Source organism: Aegilops tauschii, chromosome 6, assembly GCF_002575655.3.
Source record: "Aegilops tauschii subsp. strangulata cultivar AL8/78 chromosome 6, Aet v6.0, whole genome shotgun sequence".
NCBI lineage: Eukaryota > Viridiplantae > Streptophyta > Magnoliopsida > Poales > Poaceae > Aegilops > Aegilops tauschii.
Window position 1 is genome coordinate 111,477,325 of NC_053040.3, and position 21,486 is coordinate 111,498,810.

At 44.7% G+C, this 21,486-nt stretch overlaps 2 protein-coding genes across 2 annotated transcripts; one reads left to right on the forward strand and one right to left on the reverse strand.

The window, feature by feature from the left end:
• The first annotated feature begins 2,302 nt into the window (after positions 1–2,302).
• On the forward strand, positions 2,303–6,076 carry LOC109766073 (probable arabinose 5-phosphate isomerase). Its single transcript, XM_020324840.4, has 3 exons — positions 2,303–3,208; positions 4,254–4,477; positions 5,644–6,076. The coding sequence occupies exons 1-3, from the start codon at positions 2,540–2,542 to the stop codon at positions 5,798–5,800; spliced, it is 1,050 nt and encodes a 349-aa protein (XP_020180429.1). The 5' UTR covers positions 2,303–2,539; the 3' UTR covers positions 5,801–6,076.
• A 141-nt stretch (positions 6,077–6,217) lies between these two features.
• LOC109766074 (single-stranded DNA-binding protein WHY2, mitochondrial) lies at positions 6,218–10,749 on the reverse strand. Its single transcript, XM_020324841.4, has 8 exons — positions 10,595–10,749; positions 9,118–9,203; positions 8,937–9,034; positions 8,755–8,847; positions 8,044–8,138; positions 7,877–7,950; positions 7,071–7,159; positions 6,218–6,600 (listed from the first exon to the last, which is right to left on the reverse strand). The coding sequence occupies exons 1-8, from the start codon at positions 10,630–10,632 to the stop codon at positions 6,478–6,480; spliced, it is 696 nt and encodes a 231-aa protein (XP_020180430.1). The 5' UTR covers positions 10,633–10,749; the 3' UTR covers positions 6,218–6,477.
• Positions 10,750–21,486: the final 10,737 nt, after the last annotated feature.

Sequence of the window (21,486 nt, forward strand, 5' to 3'; positions counted from 1 at the left end):
AAAATAATTAAGGTAGAAACCCAACGACAACTTTGAGTTATGTGGCTCCCCTACAATCCCATACATCATGAATGATAACTCGCCTTATTTTATTTAACTAGACATGTTGAAAAACCTATTATGCCTATCTAATGTGCATGTGCGCACATACACTATCATGAAGGGTCGCATCATACTGAAGCATAATAATCATACTAGATCATCAACGCCATAAAGACATGGGAAACTACATACTCTTTTCTAACACATGTATATAAAGTTGCAATAAATCATCGCGAAAGACTAATTGTATACTACGCCATGTCTTAGTAGGGAATTACAGAGGTTTTACATTTTGGAAACATCGGTTGGAAGGACAAAGATGGATGATGTGCAGGTTCTTCCGAAGTCTACGGAGTGAACAAAATATTAAAAATCTAAGACCAAGTAGAGGTCTAGTCAATTTTAATTCTTAGCACTAAGGTAATCTAGTGGCTAGCTAAATCATGCAACACATGCAAATCTATAAAATAGTAAATCACGTAAGCTAAATTTACATGTAAGGTAAAGAGTGTGATGGTACAGATTGCAAACATAGGAGCTCGAAGATGTTCGTGGTCCGGATAGTTGGTGATATACTAGTCCACGTTGATGGAGACTTCGAACCACAAATATTCTAACACCATGAAGGTCCTGGTTTCCATGCTCACAAAGGGCCCACAAAGACCAAACAACCTATTCCACCATGGCTTCTAGACCACGAAGGTTAAGCCTTACTCACGGTATATATTAATGAATTATGTGATCTCCAAGCCCTCACAAAATTATTGGTTCCTTCACACATTGAAGGCTCACAATCACAATAAGCCCGATCTAGGAGGCGCGCACCCCTCCAAATGTAACTAGACTAAGGTTTCTTGGTGACAAATCTCTTACTTGTGCTTCAAAATATAATCTCATGCACACTCAAACCCTCGTAGAATGGATCCCTGGATTGGGGAGGTTAGATCTTTGAAAGTTTGGCTTGAAATCAAAGAGGAGAGGAGAGATTCAAAGGCTTGCCATGGATGTTGGAGTAAACTCCCTTTGAACTTAGCACAAGACCTATGAGTTCTCTCAAAAAATGTGTTTGTAATGAAGCGGGCAAGATAGGTTGAACAGAGAAAATTTGACTATTGCACACTTCTTCATACAGCTCGGGAGGAACCGAATGATCAACTCGAAGGCTCCAACTAAACTACAAAGCGGCAACTTTCATATAGCTCGGATGGTCCATCCATGTTTCATATCATGAGGGATGAATTTCGTGTTATGTTTGATGAACAAGTGTGTTCAATCTGAGATTATGGATTGATGAACTATGTACTAATTATGTACTGCATGTGTTTTGTTTGTTTTGGATTAATTTGACATGAGTTTGATATTATTATTCTTGGGTTTATCGGGTCGAATAAACTTTAAAATGTTTGATAGCTGAAAAATGACAAATTTTCAGGGCACTGGTTTTACGGTACAAAATTTTTTGGCCCCTAAATACCTTATCTCTGCTGCCTTAGAATAATTTTTAAGCATTACTAGCTTGTACATCATTCGTTGGAGATAAACTCGGGCATGGGCAGCCCGGCCCGACGACCCGGCCCGAAAAATCCGGGGCGGGCCGGGTCGGGCTTGACATTCAGGCCGGGCTCGGGCTTTGTTTTGCAGCCCAAAAGATAATTCGGGCCGGGCTTGGGCTTCAATTTTTCTGTATTTCGGGCCGGGCTTGCACGTGCGCGTACTAAAAAACAACATCCGGGCCGGGCTTCGAGCTTGATTTCGGGCCGGGCTCAGGCTTGAAAACAGGGAGTATTTCAGGCTTCGGGCCGGGCTTGGGCTTGAGAAATAAAGGTCGGGCTTTTACAAGCCCGACCCGAAACCCGGCCCGGCCCGACGTTTGCCCGGGTTTAGTTGGAGATGCTCTAACATTGATATCTCCATTCCTAACTTCTTTTCCTCGCTAAGACACGGGCGATATGGGACATGTGGAGACATCGACGATTTATTTTTACACAAAGTCCTTGACGAAATCTACCATGAGCAACCAGGCCCAGCATTTTTGCTGGCCTCGCAGCTTGGAGGGATGTATTTTATCGTCTGGATACTCTGCATATGCTACAAGAATTGATGGGTCCCAAACTTGATGAGCCTGCGAATGAGAGCACGTGGGTCGCGATCTCTGGCCGTAAACCCACACTTTGCTCGACGTGTCGGTCGATCTATCCGCAGTCTCGACACCCCTGCCATCCTCAATCACCGCGCGACCATACCCGCCCCATGCTACCGGCATCCGTCAATGGTACCACACGCAGCGCTGATGCAATCATGCAAACCGCCAGAGCGCACCACCGTCAAAATCCCCTAACTAATTAGCTCGTCGCGCACTTCCCCGATTAACTCCAGATCGCCGCGGGGACGCGCAAACGACACACACACACCCTCTCTCCCGCGGCGCCCGTTTCACCGTAGAGAGAATCCCTCCTCGCCGCCGCGGCATTTCCGCGAGCACCTTCCGCGCGCCGCCATGGGCTCGCTCCCGGTGCTCTCCCCGGCGGAATGCGCGCCGCCGCCGACGGAGGGGACGCGGGCGACGGTGGCGGCGTCGGACCTGGCCGCGCTCTTCGACGCGCAGCGCCGCCACCTCGACCACTTCTTCGACCGGCTCGACATGCCGCAGGCGGCGGCGTTCGCGCAGGCGCTGCTCGACGCGCCCGGGGCCGTCTTCTTCACCGGCGTCGGCAAGTCCGGCATCGTGGCCCGCAAGCTGGCGCAGACGCTCGCCTCCCTCGGCTTCGCACGCGCCGGGTTCCTCTCCCCCGTCGACGCGCTCCACGGCGACATCGGCTCCGTCTTCCCCGGGGACGTCCTCGTGCTGCTCTCCAAGTCCGGCGCCTCCGACGAGCTGCTCGCGCTCGCCCCCTGCGCGCGCGCCAAGGGCGCGCAGCTCATCTCCCTCACCTCCGCGGCCTCCGGCTCCGACTGCCCGCTCGCCGCCGCCTGCGACCTCAACGTGCACCTCCCGCTGCAGGGGGAGGTCTGTCCCTTCGGCCTCGCGCCCGTCACCTCCACCGCCATACAGATGGTCTTCGGCGACACCGTCGTCGCCGCCATCATGGAGGCGCGCCGCCTCACCAGGGACCAGTACGCGTCAAACCACCCCGCCGGAAAGATCGGAAAGACCCTCATCTTCAAGGTATACCTTCCTTCATCAGCAAGCTATCCTGCATTTTCAACATTACTATCAGTTTTTGGCAATTCCGTGTGCAGACACCCAATGGGGCATCGGATCTAAAATCAGATCTTACAATTACTAAATTGTACTTGATACATTGCGTGTCGGTGGCCTTCTTTGTATAATTTCCCCACGTGAAATGGTGTACGCATGATACAACATGATTTAGCAATTTTGCCACTATCCAACCAACTTTTTGTTTCTATTTGTGACACTATCTCTTTCATGAGACGTCGTGGAGTTATAACGATGTGGTCTGCTGTTGATAAGTCGTTTTCGCCTTGTGCTCATGCAACTGCATAGATACTTCGCAACAGAATCTTGCTTAGATGAATGCATGTTTTTACTTGTTCTGTTTAGTAGTATTGTTAAAAGTGAAAGCAAGCATATACATCATTTTCCCAACTGGAAATGCTGTACACATGATGCGGCACATGCTTGTTATGATTTCACAACCCTGTCACTATCCATTCAACATCTTGTTTCTATCTGCGGCTTCTTGTCGCCTTCTCTTTTATTTATGACACCTCTTGGAATTATAGCAACGTGGTCTGCTGTTGATAGGCTGTTTTCCACTTGTGTTCATCAGATAATGAAGATACTTTGGCACATATTTAGCGTAACAATAGAATCATGCTAAACAGATGGATGCATGTTTTTGCCTTTCTTGTTTAGTAGTATGGTTACACAATTTAAAGCAAGCCTACATCATTTTCTCTTGACTGATAATATGTCGTCATATTAAAACACATTTAACTGATCTATATATTCATGCAAAGTTTGAAAAACTATTAGCACCATATTGAGTTTTACCTAAAATACGTATTCCTTTGGCCAGAAACGAGAACAGATAATAATATGGTCATATAATGTGAAATACTTGCATCTTGTAACCATGAGAAGTTATGTTATCCTTCAACCAAACAATTGGTTCTTTTCTTGTGCATGTGGAATGTTCTTCAGGTAATAGTGTGCCAAAATCATAACCTGCAAAATTTCCCTGCAGGTTAAGGATGTCATGAAGAAACAAAATGAGCTTCCATTGTGCAAGGAGGGAGATATGATAATGGATCAACTTACTGAGCTCACTAGTAAAGGTTGTGGCTGTCTTCTTGTGGTTGATGATGAGTATCATCTGATTGGAACTTTCACCGACGGAGACCTCCGGCGTACACTCAAGGCAAGCGGGCCAGCTATTTTCAGTCTAACAGTTGGAGAGATGTGCAACAGGTTTGTCTCTGCCCAGTCTTTATGTATGTTGTTATGTTTTTTAGTAGAGGCAGGATTTGGAAAACCTTCTGGAACAATTCTCTGGAAAATGGTAAAATGGGCAACAACATCCATGGGTGGTATCATTCAAAAAAGATATCATCCATCTTTGGCATAAAGAACCTTTTGAAACAAGATGAAGTTAAGCACAAGTGTTAAAAATAAAACCGGTTATGAAAAGAGACGTTTGTTTCTTTCCTCGCTGTTTAACAAGTGTTTCTTTTTACAATCACAGGAAATATATGCTAAATTTTTATCATGTACCCTAAATCTACAAATGTGCCATTTCTTACAATATATACGTAAATTACTCGTATGAATATTCTGTTAGTTCATGATGAGAACTGACTACCGAGTGTTCTGTTATAAGTCCAGTTTCCTTTGTTCAGAGTTAATTTCAGTTATTCTGTTCATTGGTCATTCTAGTTGAATCTTTGGTGTTGAACAATTGAACTTTCTGCCAGCAATGGTTGTCTTCCACCTAGTAATGTTACTTATTTTCTCCGTTAAAGTAATCTGATGCCCCAGATAGGATCTTGATAGCTCAATAATGTACTCCTCGTTATTGTCCTGTGGTGCAACAAGATCTGGTAACAGAGGGTATTGTTGTCAGTCCTTGACCTGTTCTTGTCATGTCCCAATAAAGGACCACAGCTCCCATGAGGGCAGTGCTGATTCTGTGGATGTGAGAGGCAACAGCATGCCAGTTGCCTGTAGTGACCACCTGGTAGGGTGTTTTGAGCTGTCACTGAGGAGATGGTGATTTGCCCAGCTGCTAGTGAGTGAGCGCATGCCTGGTGCATTGGTTGTTCAGTGTAACTCTTGTTATGCCCTGGGATTTGTGGTTCATGACAACATGCTACTGGCTAGCCACATTCAGAACACAATGACCCCGCACTGTGCGATCTGTTTCTCAAGCGCATTTTGGTCACTTCATTAAGTTTCCCTCAAGATCCAGAGTACAAATAGCATAAGTTAGAAGTAGCTTTGAAGAATGTGGTATCATCTTGCTATAAAACTGAATCAACCCAAACCAATTTCCTTCTGTTCTTTTGCATTTGTTCTGTTGGTATGCTTGATATGATCTATAGCCCCCTTCACTAACAGGCATGCTTGACATCTTTCAGGAACCCAAGGACAATCACCGCGGATGCAATGGCCGTTGAAGCCATGGAGAAGATGGAGTCGCCCCCTTCACCTGTGCAGTTCCTGCCTGTCGTCGATGACAAAAACGTCGTGTCTGGGATAATTACACTGCATGGGTTGGTCTCCGCTGGATTGTAACCAACTCTTTGTGTGTGGCCTGTCCCGGTTCTTTGTGGTTCTTTGCGCCTGCTTGGTCCTCCCAAGACATCAGATAAATTCTTGTGAATCTGATCAGCATCATCTTATCGCTGTTGTAGCATCTGTAGTCTAGATATTTGAAAGAGTATGTGTTCGAAGGCACTACCTCATCACCCCATAGCCCCTCTGTATAGTGTCTTGTTAGAGGAATATGTGGAATCGTGTTCGTTGGTTGTTCAAGCAGAGCTGCAAGTCAAATAAATCTTAAGTTGTCAATTCTTATTTTCCTTTGATGTGCGTCAAAGGCAATGGTTGCTGTAGTTAACTCCAGTTTGTGGCAGATTTGTGATATATTCAAATGACTCCCAAGCATCCAGACATTTGAATCACACGCAGGCCACAGTATTGAACAGCCACTGAGGACATCAAACGCAAGTTATAGCTTAAACTAGAATAGACATTCGCCATGAATCTAGACGTGCACTGAACAGACACAAGAGGTTTCATGGTGCTTTCATCCTAACTTCAATCTCCTTGGGTACCATAAAATCTGATGAAAGTTCCCTAGTTTGATCACAAAAGAAACACAGTTCAACATCCCACATCTCCACACATTTCACTGGCGACCTGTGGCGGTGTTTAGAGCCCTCCGGCGATCTGCTGCTAGGGGGAAAGCTTCACCTGTCCCACTCCGAAGCTGGATTTGGCTGCTCGAACCTAGGCTTGCTAGCTGAGGTCGAGGTGCTTTGAGGGTGAGTCGATAGGGCCTGGTCCCAACCCATGATGTGCGGCAATGCAAACTGCACAAATGCATACATATATTGAGTAGTCAAAAGACATCATAAATGACGGTTTACATGTAACGTAATCATAGAGAAGCAACAACACAAAATTTGTTGGCAACAGCCTGAAGTTGCTTGTTATGACTCATGAGTCATCACTAGTAGTTACAATGATATACTTGAAAATCGCGTAAATAGAAAAGCAAATATGAGCACCAGGGGCCAATGACCAAGCAACTTTGTGGAAGAGAGTGAATCCATGCAGTATGACACAAACCTGATGCTATAAAACGGAATGCGGTGAAATAGAGCCATGATAAAAGTTCAAGTACACCAAACCTACTGTTGTTAGTTATGCATTGCCAGTATGTCGGTTAGTTGGACTAAATCTGTCGATGATTCAATTATCAGCAGGATTTAGGGTAGTCAGGATAACCTGATAATAAACTTCTGCATCAATAGATGAGAATGGCAACATGGAAACTTACACTCAATGCCGTGCGCATAACTGCAAATTCAGCTTTTGTTACAGGGACTGAAAGGCGTTCGTTGGTCTTCTGCACATTATTCAGAACAGCTGAAAAGAAGATTGTCATGTATCTCTTGCCAAAATCATTCAGTGACAACACAAGAAAAGGAAGCTAGCAGAATAACACAACATACAGACACACTAGTGGACAAAGAAAATATAATAGCTCTGTACAGTGTGCTGAATAAATATGGTGAATAGGATGATAAGTATAGAGCGGAATCATTCCCTTTTATCAGGCAGTTGTTTTAAGATTCAGAGATAAAATCCCTCGGAAGTCAAATTAATGCAGGAGATCGTACTTCACATGGGCAGGACCAATATAATTCACAAGTTGACCAACTCCTAGGCTCTGTTGAGCATTCTAGATTTAGGCTATGGCGGATTGATGGCACAGCTTGAGTATTGTGTCATCTACAAAAGTACAAATGTCAAGTAGCCATAGGCAGGCACAAAGCCTTTTAAGTCATCTAAGGCATGCTGAATACATCCTTTCAGAAAATAAAACAGACTCATGTGATGAAGAGAACAATTTCTTCGCAACTCTGAAAATGCTAAGGCCTTGACATGGATAATTATGACATTATGTTCCGTTAATAAAATGATTTTTAGTCCACTCCTTGCTTGGTCCATGTAGAAGGCAGAGATTGGACATCCCAAAAATGATGTGTGCGTTTGGGGGGAGGGCGGAATCAATTACTATCGAAAATAATAAATAAGGTACATTAGAACTTAGAAAGGCAATACAATCCGTAAGTAACTTACTTATGTTAACGAAGTATCCATTGTCACTGCCAAGAGGAGTAATTGACAATGATTTTTTCACTTGGCCTTCATGACTGGTGAAATGTTGGTGTCGTTAGAAGGCTAAAATTAAAAGCACAAAGTATATGTATGTAACTTTTTATTCTTTGCACAATACTATTACAAACCTTGATTTCATGGAAGGATCATGGAAGAATTCGCATGATTCAGCAGGCCCAAGACTTATCAAGCTCCCAACTTCAGTAGGTGACAGAGCAAAGAGCTGTAAAATAAATGTTCCAGATCCATAAAGCCCAATGCAGTATCGAGTTTTAGACAATGTATTCCTATGTTGTGCACTTGTGCGTACAAAAACAAATTTACAAAGAGGAACTTAAATGCAAAAGAAGACAGTGCGGTTGTTATAAAGAGAAATATCAAGATACTTTTGGTCTTCGCTGCCAGCTATGAGCCTATGACCAACAACAGAAAAAAAAGGTACAAACTACAGATGATGCTTTAATGGTTGAACTAAATGCAGGATGAACCTTCCTTCCCTCTTGACTATTGTTCTGTACATAGCTAATTCATGCCAAACACAACTATTAATTTCATTCTTTAATTGTAGCAAACATCCTGCAAGTTCGCTTCCATTTGTTATGGCTTACTAAAAAGTGAACACTTCATAGTTTTTTAGTGGAGTTTATATATCCAACATAAAGTAATAACAGTACTAGCAATGGTAATGTATGCTTTGGATATGAATACTGGTCACAGTATTGATTTGGTCTGGAGTTCATGGCAAGAATATGGATAAAATGGGCTATGACTAGGAATTGACCTGCTTATGACCAGTTTCTACCACTAGGAAATACCAAATACACAAGAAAATATTTTACCTGTTTCTTTGTATAGTCGTACTTCCTTTGTCCAACTGCCGGGAAAAAGGTCAACATTACTGACCCATTCCTGTCCACTCGAGATCCTCCAGACTGATAACATACAAAAAATCATATATATTGGAAGGCATTGCTTGCTAGAAGCTTAGAAGTGGAACACAAAGATATAAAAGTAAACATACTTCGACTTTGGTGAATAAAGGAAGGATAGGACTTATAGAAAGTGCAGCCTTTCCCTTGAACACAGTGTAGCTCGCATACTTTTTAACAGATGCATTCTCTGCAGATAAAGATGTTCTTGCAGTCAGCGATTGAAGCATGTAGCGGGCTGTGTAAGAATAAGTATATAAATTAAGGCTGTACCATCAACATTTGCAGCTGAAGTCGAAAGCGCATGCTTGAATGTCAACGAACCGCTCCAGAGAACATCTTTTAGGTCAGTGACTCCCCTGAAAAGGACAAAGAAAAACTTATTTGTACACCCATTGCAACTGGTCAAAAAACTGCAGAATGATATTACAACAAAGAACTACTTGAGAGTCTCTAACTTAAAGGTTGGGTAATGATCCATCTGTTTAATTCTATAAGTCAGACATGCTTTTCAATATTCAAACTTCACAATATTTTTAACCAACAATCAGTACAGCTATAGATAGGTTATGTGATAATATCTGGAAGTATTTTTGTTACAATCATGATTTTGTAGTTATGAACAATATGTTGTACAAGGAACATACATCAAACCTTACATGTGGAGGGCCAAATGAAGTCAAAGCGCACATTATACAAACCAACAGACCATAAATACAAGAGAAATCACATAGGGTATACAAACAGAACACATAATATTTAAGATGAGGCCCTCTGTGTCTGTACATAAATACAAGAGAAATCACAAAGCATGTCAAACAGAAGGAAAAACTGAACAAGATTAAACTTAATCAGGTAACAACAAATTGCTAATTTCAGTGGTGTCATCATTTTTACAAGGGCGTGGCAAGCAGCATCAAGTTGAAACAATAATGAGATCCTGGTAGTATCAAATTTTGTTTTGCTAAAGCACATCTAGATGTGCCCTAAGTATTGCACATCTAAGTCCTACTCCCTCTGTAAACAAATATACTTTAGTGATCTAAACGCTCTTATATTTCTTTACAGAGGGAGTATATCACTAATATTACATGGAGATTCGTGTGGGTATTTTCTTTATTATTTTTATTTTCCTTTTTACGTTTGATTGGGTCACTTAGATGTGCAATAATTAGGGCACATCAAACTATTAAAATTGGCACTAACAATTTACTGTCTTAGTTGGTCATTGTATCAATTACACATTTATGCACTTCGAGCACTGATTAACATATGAACATATAGCTACTATGATGACCAAATTTGATCCTAACAGTATGACTAGGATGATTGTTCTCCAGCAAATGAAACAGTCAGAGCGCAAATAGCATCAAAATCTACGCCTAGAAACAACATGGCCATATTCTGCAGAAATTTAAAAGGGAGAAATCAACAGGTAGCCAACTCCGTGCTCTGACCACGAGTCAACGCTTAAACCCTAAGAAAACCCCCAGCCACCTTTACGGCCACCGCAAAATAAAATCCCCCGAATCGACCGAACACACGCCTTCACGGACTCGGTCGAGGGGCCGATTCGCATCAGCAAGCACACCAACCCTCAAAATCGGGACACGGGGACAGGGAAATGGTACGGCGGCGGCGGCGGCGGCTGAGGCGGCTAGGGTCTCCCATTTGGCGCGCGAGGCGGGGGTCGCGCCGAGCGGAGACGGGGAGGAGGAGGGTTAGGGTTTAGGGTTTCGCGGCAGCTGACCTGGAGGTGGAGGGGAGGAAGCGGGAGAGGCGGAGCATTGTTGCTGCTCGTCCGTCGTTGGTCGCGCCCGAGCCCCAGGTGGAATGGAAAGCAGTCGCCGTTCGTCTCGGGACGAGCCGACGGCGTTTATAGGAGTAACCCGAGAAAATGGGCTGTGGCCCAGCCCCAGTGCCCAGAACCCGCGACGATGTTCAGTTGTTTTTTTCCTTTTTGCGGATAGATGATCTTCAGATTGTAATCATTTCTCTCAACATGTGTGTGACATATACATTCTAAAAACACATGTGTTGGGTGTTTTCCTTAAATCGTGATGCAGCAAACATATATATTAAAAAAAAAACATGTATCAAAGTTGGTCAATCCTTATAGAACAACCTTACAAAAATTAATTATACATAAGTTCTTGTGAAATCGATGTCATCTTTCTTCTACACCCGCCAGCGACACCCTGTCAGTGAAGCTCGATGCCGCCTCATAATCTCCAAAGCGCCACTAGAATCAGAGAAGCATTGTTAGCACAGTGGCCACAAAGTGGATGGTCGAAGACAGAGGACCCCAGCGGCAACGATATGAAAAACAAATCGTTATCCCGAAAAAGAAAGCAACAAGGAGGACTGGACAACCACATAGACCCCCCAGACATACGTCTTTTCCTTCCTCTCAACGGCGCTCGGCGGCTAGGGTGAAGATCTCGTTCCTTCCAGGCTCCTCTGACTAGCCCGTGGATTTTCATCCCCTCTACATGCCGCTCCGACAGCCGGTGGCAGGGAAGTGAATCCTGGTGCGGCTTCGGCTATTAGTTTAGGTTAGGGTTTTTCAGTCCTCACTAGGGCAGTGCTTCATCTTTGAGGTGGTCTTCTAGGCTTTGATCCTTCTCAAGTTTGTCCATTAGGATGGAGTCGGCGAGCCTCTGGTGTAGATTCTTGTCGTCTCCTTGGGTGACAATGTTAGGGTTTCTCGTCATGCACAACGACAAAAATATCTGATGTCAAGCGCTCCGGATCGATTCAAGGGTTCAACAATGACAACCGCGGCTCCAAGGAGCTGGTCCTTAGGGGCACATGCAGAAAGACTTTTCGGTTGTCATTAACAAGGTCAGCCCAACTCCTGTAAGGAAGCACTGAGGCGTTAGCGGCTCATTCTGGTGGCGGTAGTAGTCATTGGGTGGTTCAGGGGCCTTGATGTAATTTTTATTATGTTTAGGGTGGTTTTTGAAGGAAATATGCCCTAGAGACAATAATAAAGTTGTTATTTATATTTCCTTATATCATGATAAATGTTTATTATTCATGCTAGAATTGTATTAATCGGAAACTTAGTACATGTATGAATACATAGACAAAACAGAGTGTCTCTGGTATGCCTCTACTTGACTAGCTCGTTAATCAAAGATGGTTAAGTTTCCTGACCATAGACATGTGTTGTCATTTGATCACCGGGATCACATCATTAGAGAATGATGTGATGGACAAGACCCATCCGTTAGCTTAGCATTAATGATCGTTTAGTTTTATTGCTATTGCTTTCATCATGACTTATACATGTTCCTCTGACTATGAGATTATGCAACTCCCGAATATCGGAGGAACACTTTGTGTGCTATCAAACGTCACAACGTAACTGGGTGATTATAAAGATGCTCTACAGGTGTCTCTGAAGGTGTTTTTTGGGTTGGCTTAGATCGAGATTAGGATTTGTCACTCCGTGTATCGGAGAGGTATCTCTGGGCCCTCTCGGTAATGCACATCACTATAAGCCTTGCAAGCAATGCGACTAATAAGTTAGTTGTGGGATGATGCATTACGGAACGAGTAAAGAGACTTGCCGGTAACGAGATTGAACTAGGTATGAGGATACCGACGATCGAATCTCGGGCAAGTAACATACCGATGACAAAGGGAACAATGTATGTTGTTATGCAGTTTGACCGATAAAGATCTTCGTAGAATATGTAGGAGCCAATATGAGCATCTAGGTTCCGCTATTGGTTATTGACCGTAGATGTGTCTCGGTCATGTCTACATAGTTCTCGAACCCGTAGGGTCCGCACGCTTAACGTTTGATGACGATTTGTATTATGAGTTATGTGATTTGATGACCGAAGTTTGTTCGGAGTCCCGGATGAGATCACATACGTGACGAGGAGTCTCGAAATGGTCGAGAGGTAAATATTCATATATTGGAAGGTTGCATTCGGACATCGGAATGGTTACGAGTGATTCAAGCATTTTTCCGGAGTACCGGGAGGTTACTGGAACCCCCCCCTGGAGAAGTATTGGGCCTATTGGGCCTTATTAGAGGATAGGGGAGAGGCCACGTGAGAGGGGCGCCCCCCTGCCCAAACCGAATTGGACTAGGGGAGGGGGCCGGCCCCCCTCTTTCCTTCTCCCTCACTCTCCCTTCCCCTTTTCCCTCTTCGGTGGAAGGAAGGAGGGGGTGAATCCTACTTGGACTAGGAGTCCAAGTAGGACTCCCCCCTTGGCGCGCCCCCTCTAGGGCCGTCCTCTGTTGGGGAACGTAGTAATTTCAAAATATTTCCTACGCACACGCAAGATCATGGTGATGCATAGCAACGAGAGGGGAGAGTGTTGTCCACGTACCCTCGTAGACCGAAAGCGGAAGCGTTAGCACAACGCGGTTGATGTAGTCGTACGTCTTCACGATCCGGCCGATCCAAGTACCGAAGTACGGCACCTCCGAGTTCAGCACACGTTCAGCTCGATGACGTCCCGCGAACTCCGATCCAGCAGAACTTCACGGGAGAGTTCCGTCAGCACGACGGCATGATGACGGTGATGATGTTGCTACCGACGCAGGGCTTCGCCTAAGCACCGCTACGATATGACCGAGGTGGAATATGGTGGAGGGGGGCACCGCACACGGCTGGGAGAGATCAACAGATCAACTTGTGTGTCTATGGGGTGCCCCCTGGCCACGTATATAAAGGATGGAGGGAGGAGGAGGCCGGCTCTCATAGGGCACGCCCAAGTGTGGAGTCTTACTAGGACTCCCTAGTCCTAGTAGGATTCCACCTCCCACATGGAATAGGAAAAAGGGAAGGGAGAAGGAGAAGGAAGGAAGGGGGCGCCCCCCTCCCTAGTCCAATTCGGACCAGTCCATGGGGAGGGGTGCGGCCACCCTTTGAGGCCTTTCTCTCCTTTCTCGTATGGCCCATTAAGGCCCAATACGAATTCCCATAACTCTCCGGTACTCCGAAAAATACCCGAATCACTCAGAACCTTTCCGATGTCCGAATATAGTCGTCCAATATATCGATCTTTACGTCTCGACCATTTCGAGACTCCTCGTCATGTCCCCGATCTCATCCGAGACTCCAAACTACCTTCGGTACATCAAAACACATAAACTCATAATACAAATCGTCACCGAACGTTAAGCGTGCGGACCCTACGGGTTCGAGAACTATGTAGACATGACCGAGACACGTCTCCGGTCATTAACCAATAGCGGAACCTGGATGCTCATATTGGCTCCTACTGAGGGAGTCCTGGACTTAGGGGTCCTCGGGCGTCCGGCCTGTTATCCATGGGCCGGACTGATGGGCTGTGAAGACGTGAAGGCTGAAGAATTTACCCGTGTCCGGATTGGACTCTCCTTGGCGTGGAAGGCAATCTTGGCGACTAGCTATGAAGATTCCTTTTTATGTAACCGACTCTATGTAACCCTAGATCCCTCCAGTGTCTATATAAACCGGAGGGCGTAGTCCGGATAGGATATATTCATTACCATAGTCATACATGCTAGGCTTCTAGGGTTTAGCCATTACGATCTCGTGATAGATCAACTCTTGTAATACCCATATTCATCAAGATCAATCAAGTAGGAAGTAGGGTATTACCTCCATAGAGAGGGCCCGAACCTGGGTAAACATCGTGTCCCCCGTCTCCTGTTACCATCGATCCTAGACGCACAGTTCGGGACCCCCTACCCGAGATCCGCCGGTTTTGACACCGACATTGGTGCTTTCATTGAGAGTTCCACTGTGCCGTCAACGAAAGGTTTGATGGCCCCTTCGATCGTCCATAGTGACGCTGTCCGAGGAGAAACCTTCCTCCCCGGACAGATTTTCGTATTCGGCAGCTTCGTACCGCGGGCCAACTCGATTGGCCATCTAGAGCAGATCGATAGCTATGCCCCTGGCCACCAGGTCAGATTTGGAAGCTTGAACTATGTCGCGGATATCCGTGGAGACTTGATCTTCAATGGATTTGAGACCGCGGCGATCGCTCCCCCTCGCTCCGATGAACATGACTTAAATCTGTCATCGGACCATATTCAGGAGATGGTTCCTATAACTGCTACGGCCTTAGATCCGGAGCAGATTGCACCATCCGAAGCCACAGAGTCCGCGGCGTTGGAGCCACACACAGACTCAACACCAGGCAATATCAGCGTCAACGGAATTCCGGACTCGGCTCCGGCTATAAGTTCCGAACCACGCACGCCCCCGGTCACCGAGTTGGATCGGTCATCAATCTTCGAGTTCAGTGCCGCAGATATCTTCCAACACTCGCTCTTCGGCGATGTGCTAAATTCATTAAAAAACCTGTCCCTGGCGGAGGACTCGCGGCCGAACTAGTTAGAGGCTGATAACGGAGAATTTTGCTTCCCACCCGCCACCCACTTCATAGCCACTGTCGAGGACTTAACCGACATGCCTGCTTATGGCTTCGAAGACATTGACGGTATGGACGACGATGCCGACAAGGAGCAAGGCCAAGACCCGCCAGTCACCAGGCGTGGGACGGCCACCCCTTCATACGACGTGTACATGGTTGATACACTTAAAAAAGCTCGCGACAATGGCAAAGGAGACCAGTTGAGAATAAACCTCCTGAGACACAGTCTAAGTACCGGCGCCCTAAACGCCGCTCCAAGTCACACCGCAGGAACGGTGGCACCGGAGAAAATAGTACTCCGGACGACGCCGAAAAGAACGAAGACCCTGTTGGAGCAAGATCCGAACAGGAGGAACAGGAAAACGGGCAAGCCAGCCCCGATGAACAGGCCCTACCCAGCGATAATTCAGAGGATGACAACTACCTTCCGCTCTCCGAAGATGAGGTAAGCCTCGGCGACGAAGACTTCATCGTACCCGAAGAGCCCCTCGAGCAGGAACGCTTCAAGCGCAGGCTAATAGCTACTGCAAGGATCCTGAAAAAGAAGCAGGAGCAGCTTCAAGCTGACCAAGACCTACTCAACGATAGATGGACCGAAGTCCTGATCGCCGAAGAATACGGCCTTAGTGGCCTAGCCAAAAGCTACCCGAAGCATAGATTGCTACATCAATTCAACGACGAGGCATTGCCCGTACCATCATCACACAATGCGGCTGGTCGCCGACAACTCTGTCCGCATAAAGAGGCAACTCAAGCTGAACACCAGACCGCCCCACCTCGCCGTAAAAGCAGAGATAACGCAGCTCACGATTGTCCAGACAACCTGCCGCGGGACTTGGACAGTAGAGCAGGACACGCAAGACCGATCTACGGATCGCGAAAGCATGCCTCGACACACGACGATGGCTACCTATTCGGACGTGACAAACCTAGCCACGCCCGAGCCGAAAACCGCAAATGGAATCCTTCAGAGTTGCGTCGCAGTGTGGCCCAACATAGAGGCGCCGCACACCCGCTTTGCTTCACCGATGAAGTAATGGATCATGAATTCCCCGAAGGATTCAAACCCGTCAATATTGAATCATACGATGGAACAACCGATCCCGCGGTATGGATAGAAGATTTTATCCTCCACATCCATATGGCCCGTGGGGACGACCTCCACGCCATTAAATACCTCCCACTAAAGCTAAAAGGGCCAGCTCGGCACTAGTTAAACAGCCTGCCTGAAAATTCCATAGGCAGCTGGGAGGACTTGGAAGAGGCCTTCCTCGATAACTTCCGAGGAACATATGTCCGGCCACCGGATGCCGATGACCTAAGTCAAATTGTCCAGCAGCCCGGAGAGTCAGCCAGGAAGCTCTGGACTCGGTTCTTAGTCAAAAAGAATCAAATCGTCGACTGTCCGGACGCGGAAGCCCTTGCGGCTTTCAGACACAGTGTCCGGGACGAATGGCTTGCATGCCACCTCGGTCAAGAAGGACCTAAATCCATGACAGCCCTCACTGCTCTGATGACCCGCTTTTGCGTGGGAGAAGACAGCTGGCTCGCTCGTAGAAGCAACAACGCCAGCGACCCGGGCACTTCCGAAATCCGAGACGGCAACGGCAAGCCACGACGAAGCAAATACAACAGTCGCAATGATAATGAAAGATCACACGACACAGTGGTCAACGCCGGATTCAGCAATCCCAAGCCCGGCAAACAGAAGAAGCCATTCAAGGCGAAACGAGACGAACCATCCAACCTAGAGAGGATATTGGACCGACCCTGCCAGATTCACGGCCACCCTAATAAACCAGCTAATCATACTAACAGAAACTGCTGGGTCTTTAAACAGGCCGGCAAGCTCAACGCCGAACACAAGGGGAGGAGGCCGCCAGGTGATACGTCTCCAACGTGTCTATAATTTATGAAGTATTCATGCTATTATATTATCCATCTTAGATGTTTTATATGCATTTATATGCTATTTTATATGATTTTTGGGACGAACCTATTAACCTAGAGACTAGTGCCAGTTTCTGTTTTTTTCCTTGTTTTTGAGTTTTAGAGAAAAGGAATACCAAACGGAGTCCAATTGACGTGCCAATTTTTGATGTTTTTTATGGACCAAAAGAAGACCCCGGAGTAAAAGAGTTGGGCCAGAAGAGTCCCGGGCCGTCCACGAGGGTGGGGGGCGCGCCCACCCCCCGGGCGCGTGGGCCTGCCTCGTGGACGACTCGGGAACCTCCTTGATGTGAGACCTACGCCAAAAATTCCTATAAATATTGAAACCTCCAGAAAATAACCTAGATCAGGAGTTCCGCCGCCGCAAGCCTCTGCAGCCACCAAAAACCAGTCGGGACCCTGTTCCGGCACCCTGCCGGAGGGGGGATCCCTCACCAGTGGCCATCTTCATCATCCCGGCGCTCTCCATGACGAGGAGGGAGTAGTTCACCCTCGGGGCTGAGGGTATGTACCAGTAGCTATGTGTTTGATCTCTCTCTCTCGTGTTCTTGAGGTGATACGATCTTGATGTATCGCGAGCTTTGCTATTGTAGTTGGATCTTATGATGTTTCTCCCCCTCTACTCTCTTGTAATGGATTGAGTTTTCCCTTTGAAGTTATCTTATCGGATTGAGTCTTTAAGGATTTGAGAACACTTGATGTATGTCTTGCCGTGCTTATCTGTGGTGACAATGGGATATCACGTGATCCACTTGATGTATGTTTTGGTGATCAACTTGCGGGTTCCGCCCATGAACCTATGCATAGGGGTTGGCACACGTTTTCGTCTTGACTCTCCGGTAGAAACTTTGGGGCACTCTTTGAGGTTCTATGTGTTGGTTGAATAGATGAATCTGAGATTGTGTGATGCATATCGTATAATCATACCCACGGATACTTGAGGTGACATTGGAGTATCTAGGTGACATTAGGGTTTTGGTTGATTTGTATCTTAAGGTGTTATTATAGTATGAACTCTATGATAGATTGATCCGAAAGGATAACTTTGAGGTGGTTTCGTACCCTACCATAATCTCTTCGTTTGTTCTCCGCTATTAGTGACTTTGGAGTGACTCTTTGTTGCATGTTGAGGGATAGTTATATGATCCAATTATGTTATTATTGTTGAGAGAACTTGCACTAGTGAAAGTATGAACCCTAGGCCTTGTTTCAACGCATTGCAATACCGTTTGTGCTCACTTTTATTGTTAGTTACCTTGCTGTTTTTATATTTTCAGATTAAAAAAACCTATATCTACCATCCATATTGCACTTGTATCACCATCTCTTCGCCGAACTAGTGCGCCTATACAATTTACCATTGTATTGGGTGTGTTGGGGACACAAGAGACTCTTTGTTATTTGGTTGCAGGGTTGTTTGAGAGAGACCATCTTCATCCTACGCCTCCCACGGATTGATAAACCTTAGGTCATCCACTTGAGGGAAATTTGCTACTGTCCTACAAACCTCTGCACTTGGAGGCCCAACAACGTCTACAACAAGAAGGTTGTGTAGTAGACATCAAGCTCTTTTCTGGCGCCGTTGCCGGGGAGGCTAGGTAAGCGGCACTCACACCCCGTCAACTAAGCTCTTTTCTGGCGCCGTTGCCGGGGAGGTGAGTGCTTGAAGGTATATCTTTAGATCTTGCAATCGAATCTTTTTGTTTCTTGTTTTATCACTAGTTTAGTTTATAAAATAAAAATACAAAAAATGGAATTAAGGTTGCCTCATATGCTTCATCTTTTTAATGTCTTTCGTGAAAATGATGGGAAGGAAAATTGTGCTCAAGTACTAGAAGAAGAATTACATAGAATGCTTGGCATAAAATATGTGAATGATGAGCATGATTGCAATGTTGTTAGTATGAATTCCTTGAATATCCATGATGCTAATGATATGCAAAGCCACAAGCTTGGGGAAGCTATGTTTGATGAAGATGATATTTTTTGTCCCCCAAGCTTTGATGAGAAAATTTACTATGATGAAAGCATGCCTCCTATCTATGATGATTATTGTGATGACACGTATGCTTTAAAGAATAATGATAACCATGAAACTTGTCATCTTGATCTTAATTTTCAATCGCATGATAGTTATTTTGTTGAGTTTGCTCCCACTACTATTGTTGAGAAGAAATTTTCTTATGTGGAGAGTAGTAAGATTTCTATGCAAGTAGATCATGAAAAGAATGCTTTAGGTGCTGGTTATATTGTTGAATTCATTCATGATGCTATTGAAAATTATTATGAGGGAGGAATATATGCTTGTAGGAATTGTAATAATATCAAGTTTCCTCTCTATGTGCTTAAATTTTCAAAGTTATGCTTGTTTTGCCTTCCTATGCTAGTTGATTATTGTTCCCATAAGTTGTTTGCTCACAAAATCCCTATGCATAGGAAGTGGGTTAGACTTAAATGTGCTAGTCATATTCTTCATGATGCTCTCTTTATGTTTCAATTCTTCTGTCTTTTATGAGCATCATTGAAATCATCATACCTAGCTAGGGGCGTTAAACAACGCTTGTTGGCAGGCAACCCAATTTTATTTTAGTTTCTTGCTTTTTGGTTCTGTTTAGGAATAAATAAATCATCTAGCCTCTGGTTAGATGTGGTTTTATGTTTTACTTAGTGTTTGTGCCAAGTAAGACCTATAGGATCTTCTTGGATGATAGTTATTTGATCTTGCTGAAAATTCCAGAAACTTTCTGTTCACGAAAACTATTGTTTAAAATCACCAGAACGTGATAAAATACTGATTCCAATTGCAGCAGATCAATAATCAAATTATCCAGGTCTTCATATTTTGGTAGAATTTTTTGAGTTCCATAAGTTTGCGTTAGTTACAGATTACTACAGACTGTTCTGTTTTTGACAGATTCTGTTTTTCGTGTGTTGTTTGCTTATTTTGATGAATGTATGGCTAGTAAAATAGTTTATAAACCATAGAGATGATGGAATAAAGTAGATTTAACACCAATACAAATAAAGAATGAGTCCATTACAGTACCTTGAAGTGGTGTTTTGTTTTCTTTCGCTAACGGAGCTCACGAGATTTTCTGTTAAGTTTTGTGTTGTGAAGTTTTCAAGTTTTGGGTAAAGATTCGATGGACTATGGAATAAGGAGTGGCAAGAGCCTAAGCTTGGGGATGCCCAAGGCACCCCAAGGTAATATTCAAGGACATCCAAGAGCCTAAGCTTGGGGATGCCCTAGATGGCATCCCCTCTTTCGTCTTCGTTCATCGGTAACTTTATTTGGAGCTATATTTTTATTCACCACATGATATGTGTTTTGCTTGGAGCGTCATTTTATTTTGTTTTGCTTGCTGTTTGAATAATATCCCAAGATCTGAAATTCTTAAATGAGAGAGAGTCTTCTCATAGCTACATAATTATTTAACTACTCATTGATCTTCACTTATATCTTTTTGGAGTAGTTTTGTCATTTACTCGTGTGCTTCACTTATATCCTATGAGTAAATGGTTGAATGATTTGAATGTCATAAATCTGAAATTATATACGTTTCATATGCCTTTCCCATGGGGAGTAATGCCTTCACATATAAGAAGTAGAGGTGGTAAGTTTTTTGAAGGTTAGCAAACATTGTATTGGTCACTTGAACAATTCATGAAAGAATATTGAAGGAAGAGAGATTTCACATATAAATATACTATCTTGGACATCTTCTATGATTGTGAGCCCCATTAATTATTTTCAAACCTGAGAAAATTAGTTGAAGTTGGACAAGGAAGACAACATAATGAGTTATGCTTGGGTATATTTGTATAGAAGTTATATTGTTATGGATCCTCTAACATGTGGTGCTTGCTATTTAGAATCCTTTGCTAGCCAAAATATCTGTACTAAGCGGGAATACTGCTTGTGCATCCAATTCCTTGAACCAAGTTTCTTCCATGAGTGTCCACCATATCTACCTATATGCGGTATTTACCTGCCGTTCCAAGTAAATTTGCATGTGCCAAACTCTAAACCTTCAAATAATAATCTGTTTTGTATGCCCGAATCGCTCATGTAGCGACTAGGGGCTGTCAGTATCTTCCATGCTAGGTGGGTTATTCTCACGATGAGTGGACTCCGCTCATCATTCACGAGAAAATGGCTGGTAACTGGGATGCCCAGTCCTATGATCAAAAGATCAAAAACAAATTCGCAAATAATTGAAACAAAACTCCCCCAGGAATGTTGATAGTTGGACGGCACCCGTTGTTTCGGACAAGCCGTGGAGTGTGAATGTTGGTGGAGGG

What these genes read in the sequence shown, in the direction of transcription:
- LOC109766073 (XM_020324840.4), top strand. Translation starts at nt 2,540, where the DNA reads ATGGGCTCGCTCCCGGTGCTCTCCCCGGCGGAATGCGCGCCGCCGCCG. An exon ending in GAAAGACCCTCATCTTCAAG is followed by an intron (nt 3,209 to 4,253) that starts GTATACCTTCCT and finishes ATTTCCCTGCAG; the next exon opens with GTTAAGGATGTCATGAAGAA. An exon ending in GTTGGAGAGATGTGCAACAG is followed by an intron (nt 4,478 to 5,643) that starts GTTTGTCTCTGC and finishes GACATCTTTCAG; the next exon opens with GAACCCAAGGACAATCACCG.
- LOC109766074 (XM_020324841.4), bottom strand. Translation starts at nt 10,632, where the DNA reads ATGCTCCGCCTCTCCCGCTTCCTCCCCTCCACCTCCAG. An exon ending in ACGACTATACAAAGAAACAG is followed by an intron (nt 8,139 to 8,754) that starts GTAAAATATTTT and finishes TTTATTTTACAG; the next exon opens with CTCTTTGCTCTGTCACCTAC. An exon ending in TTATGCGCACGGCATTGAGT is followed by an intron (nt 6,601 to 7,070) that starts GTAAGTTTCCAT and finishes GCATTTGTGCAG; the next exon opens with TTTGCATTGCCGCACATCAT.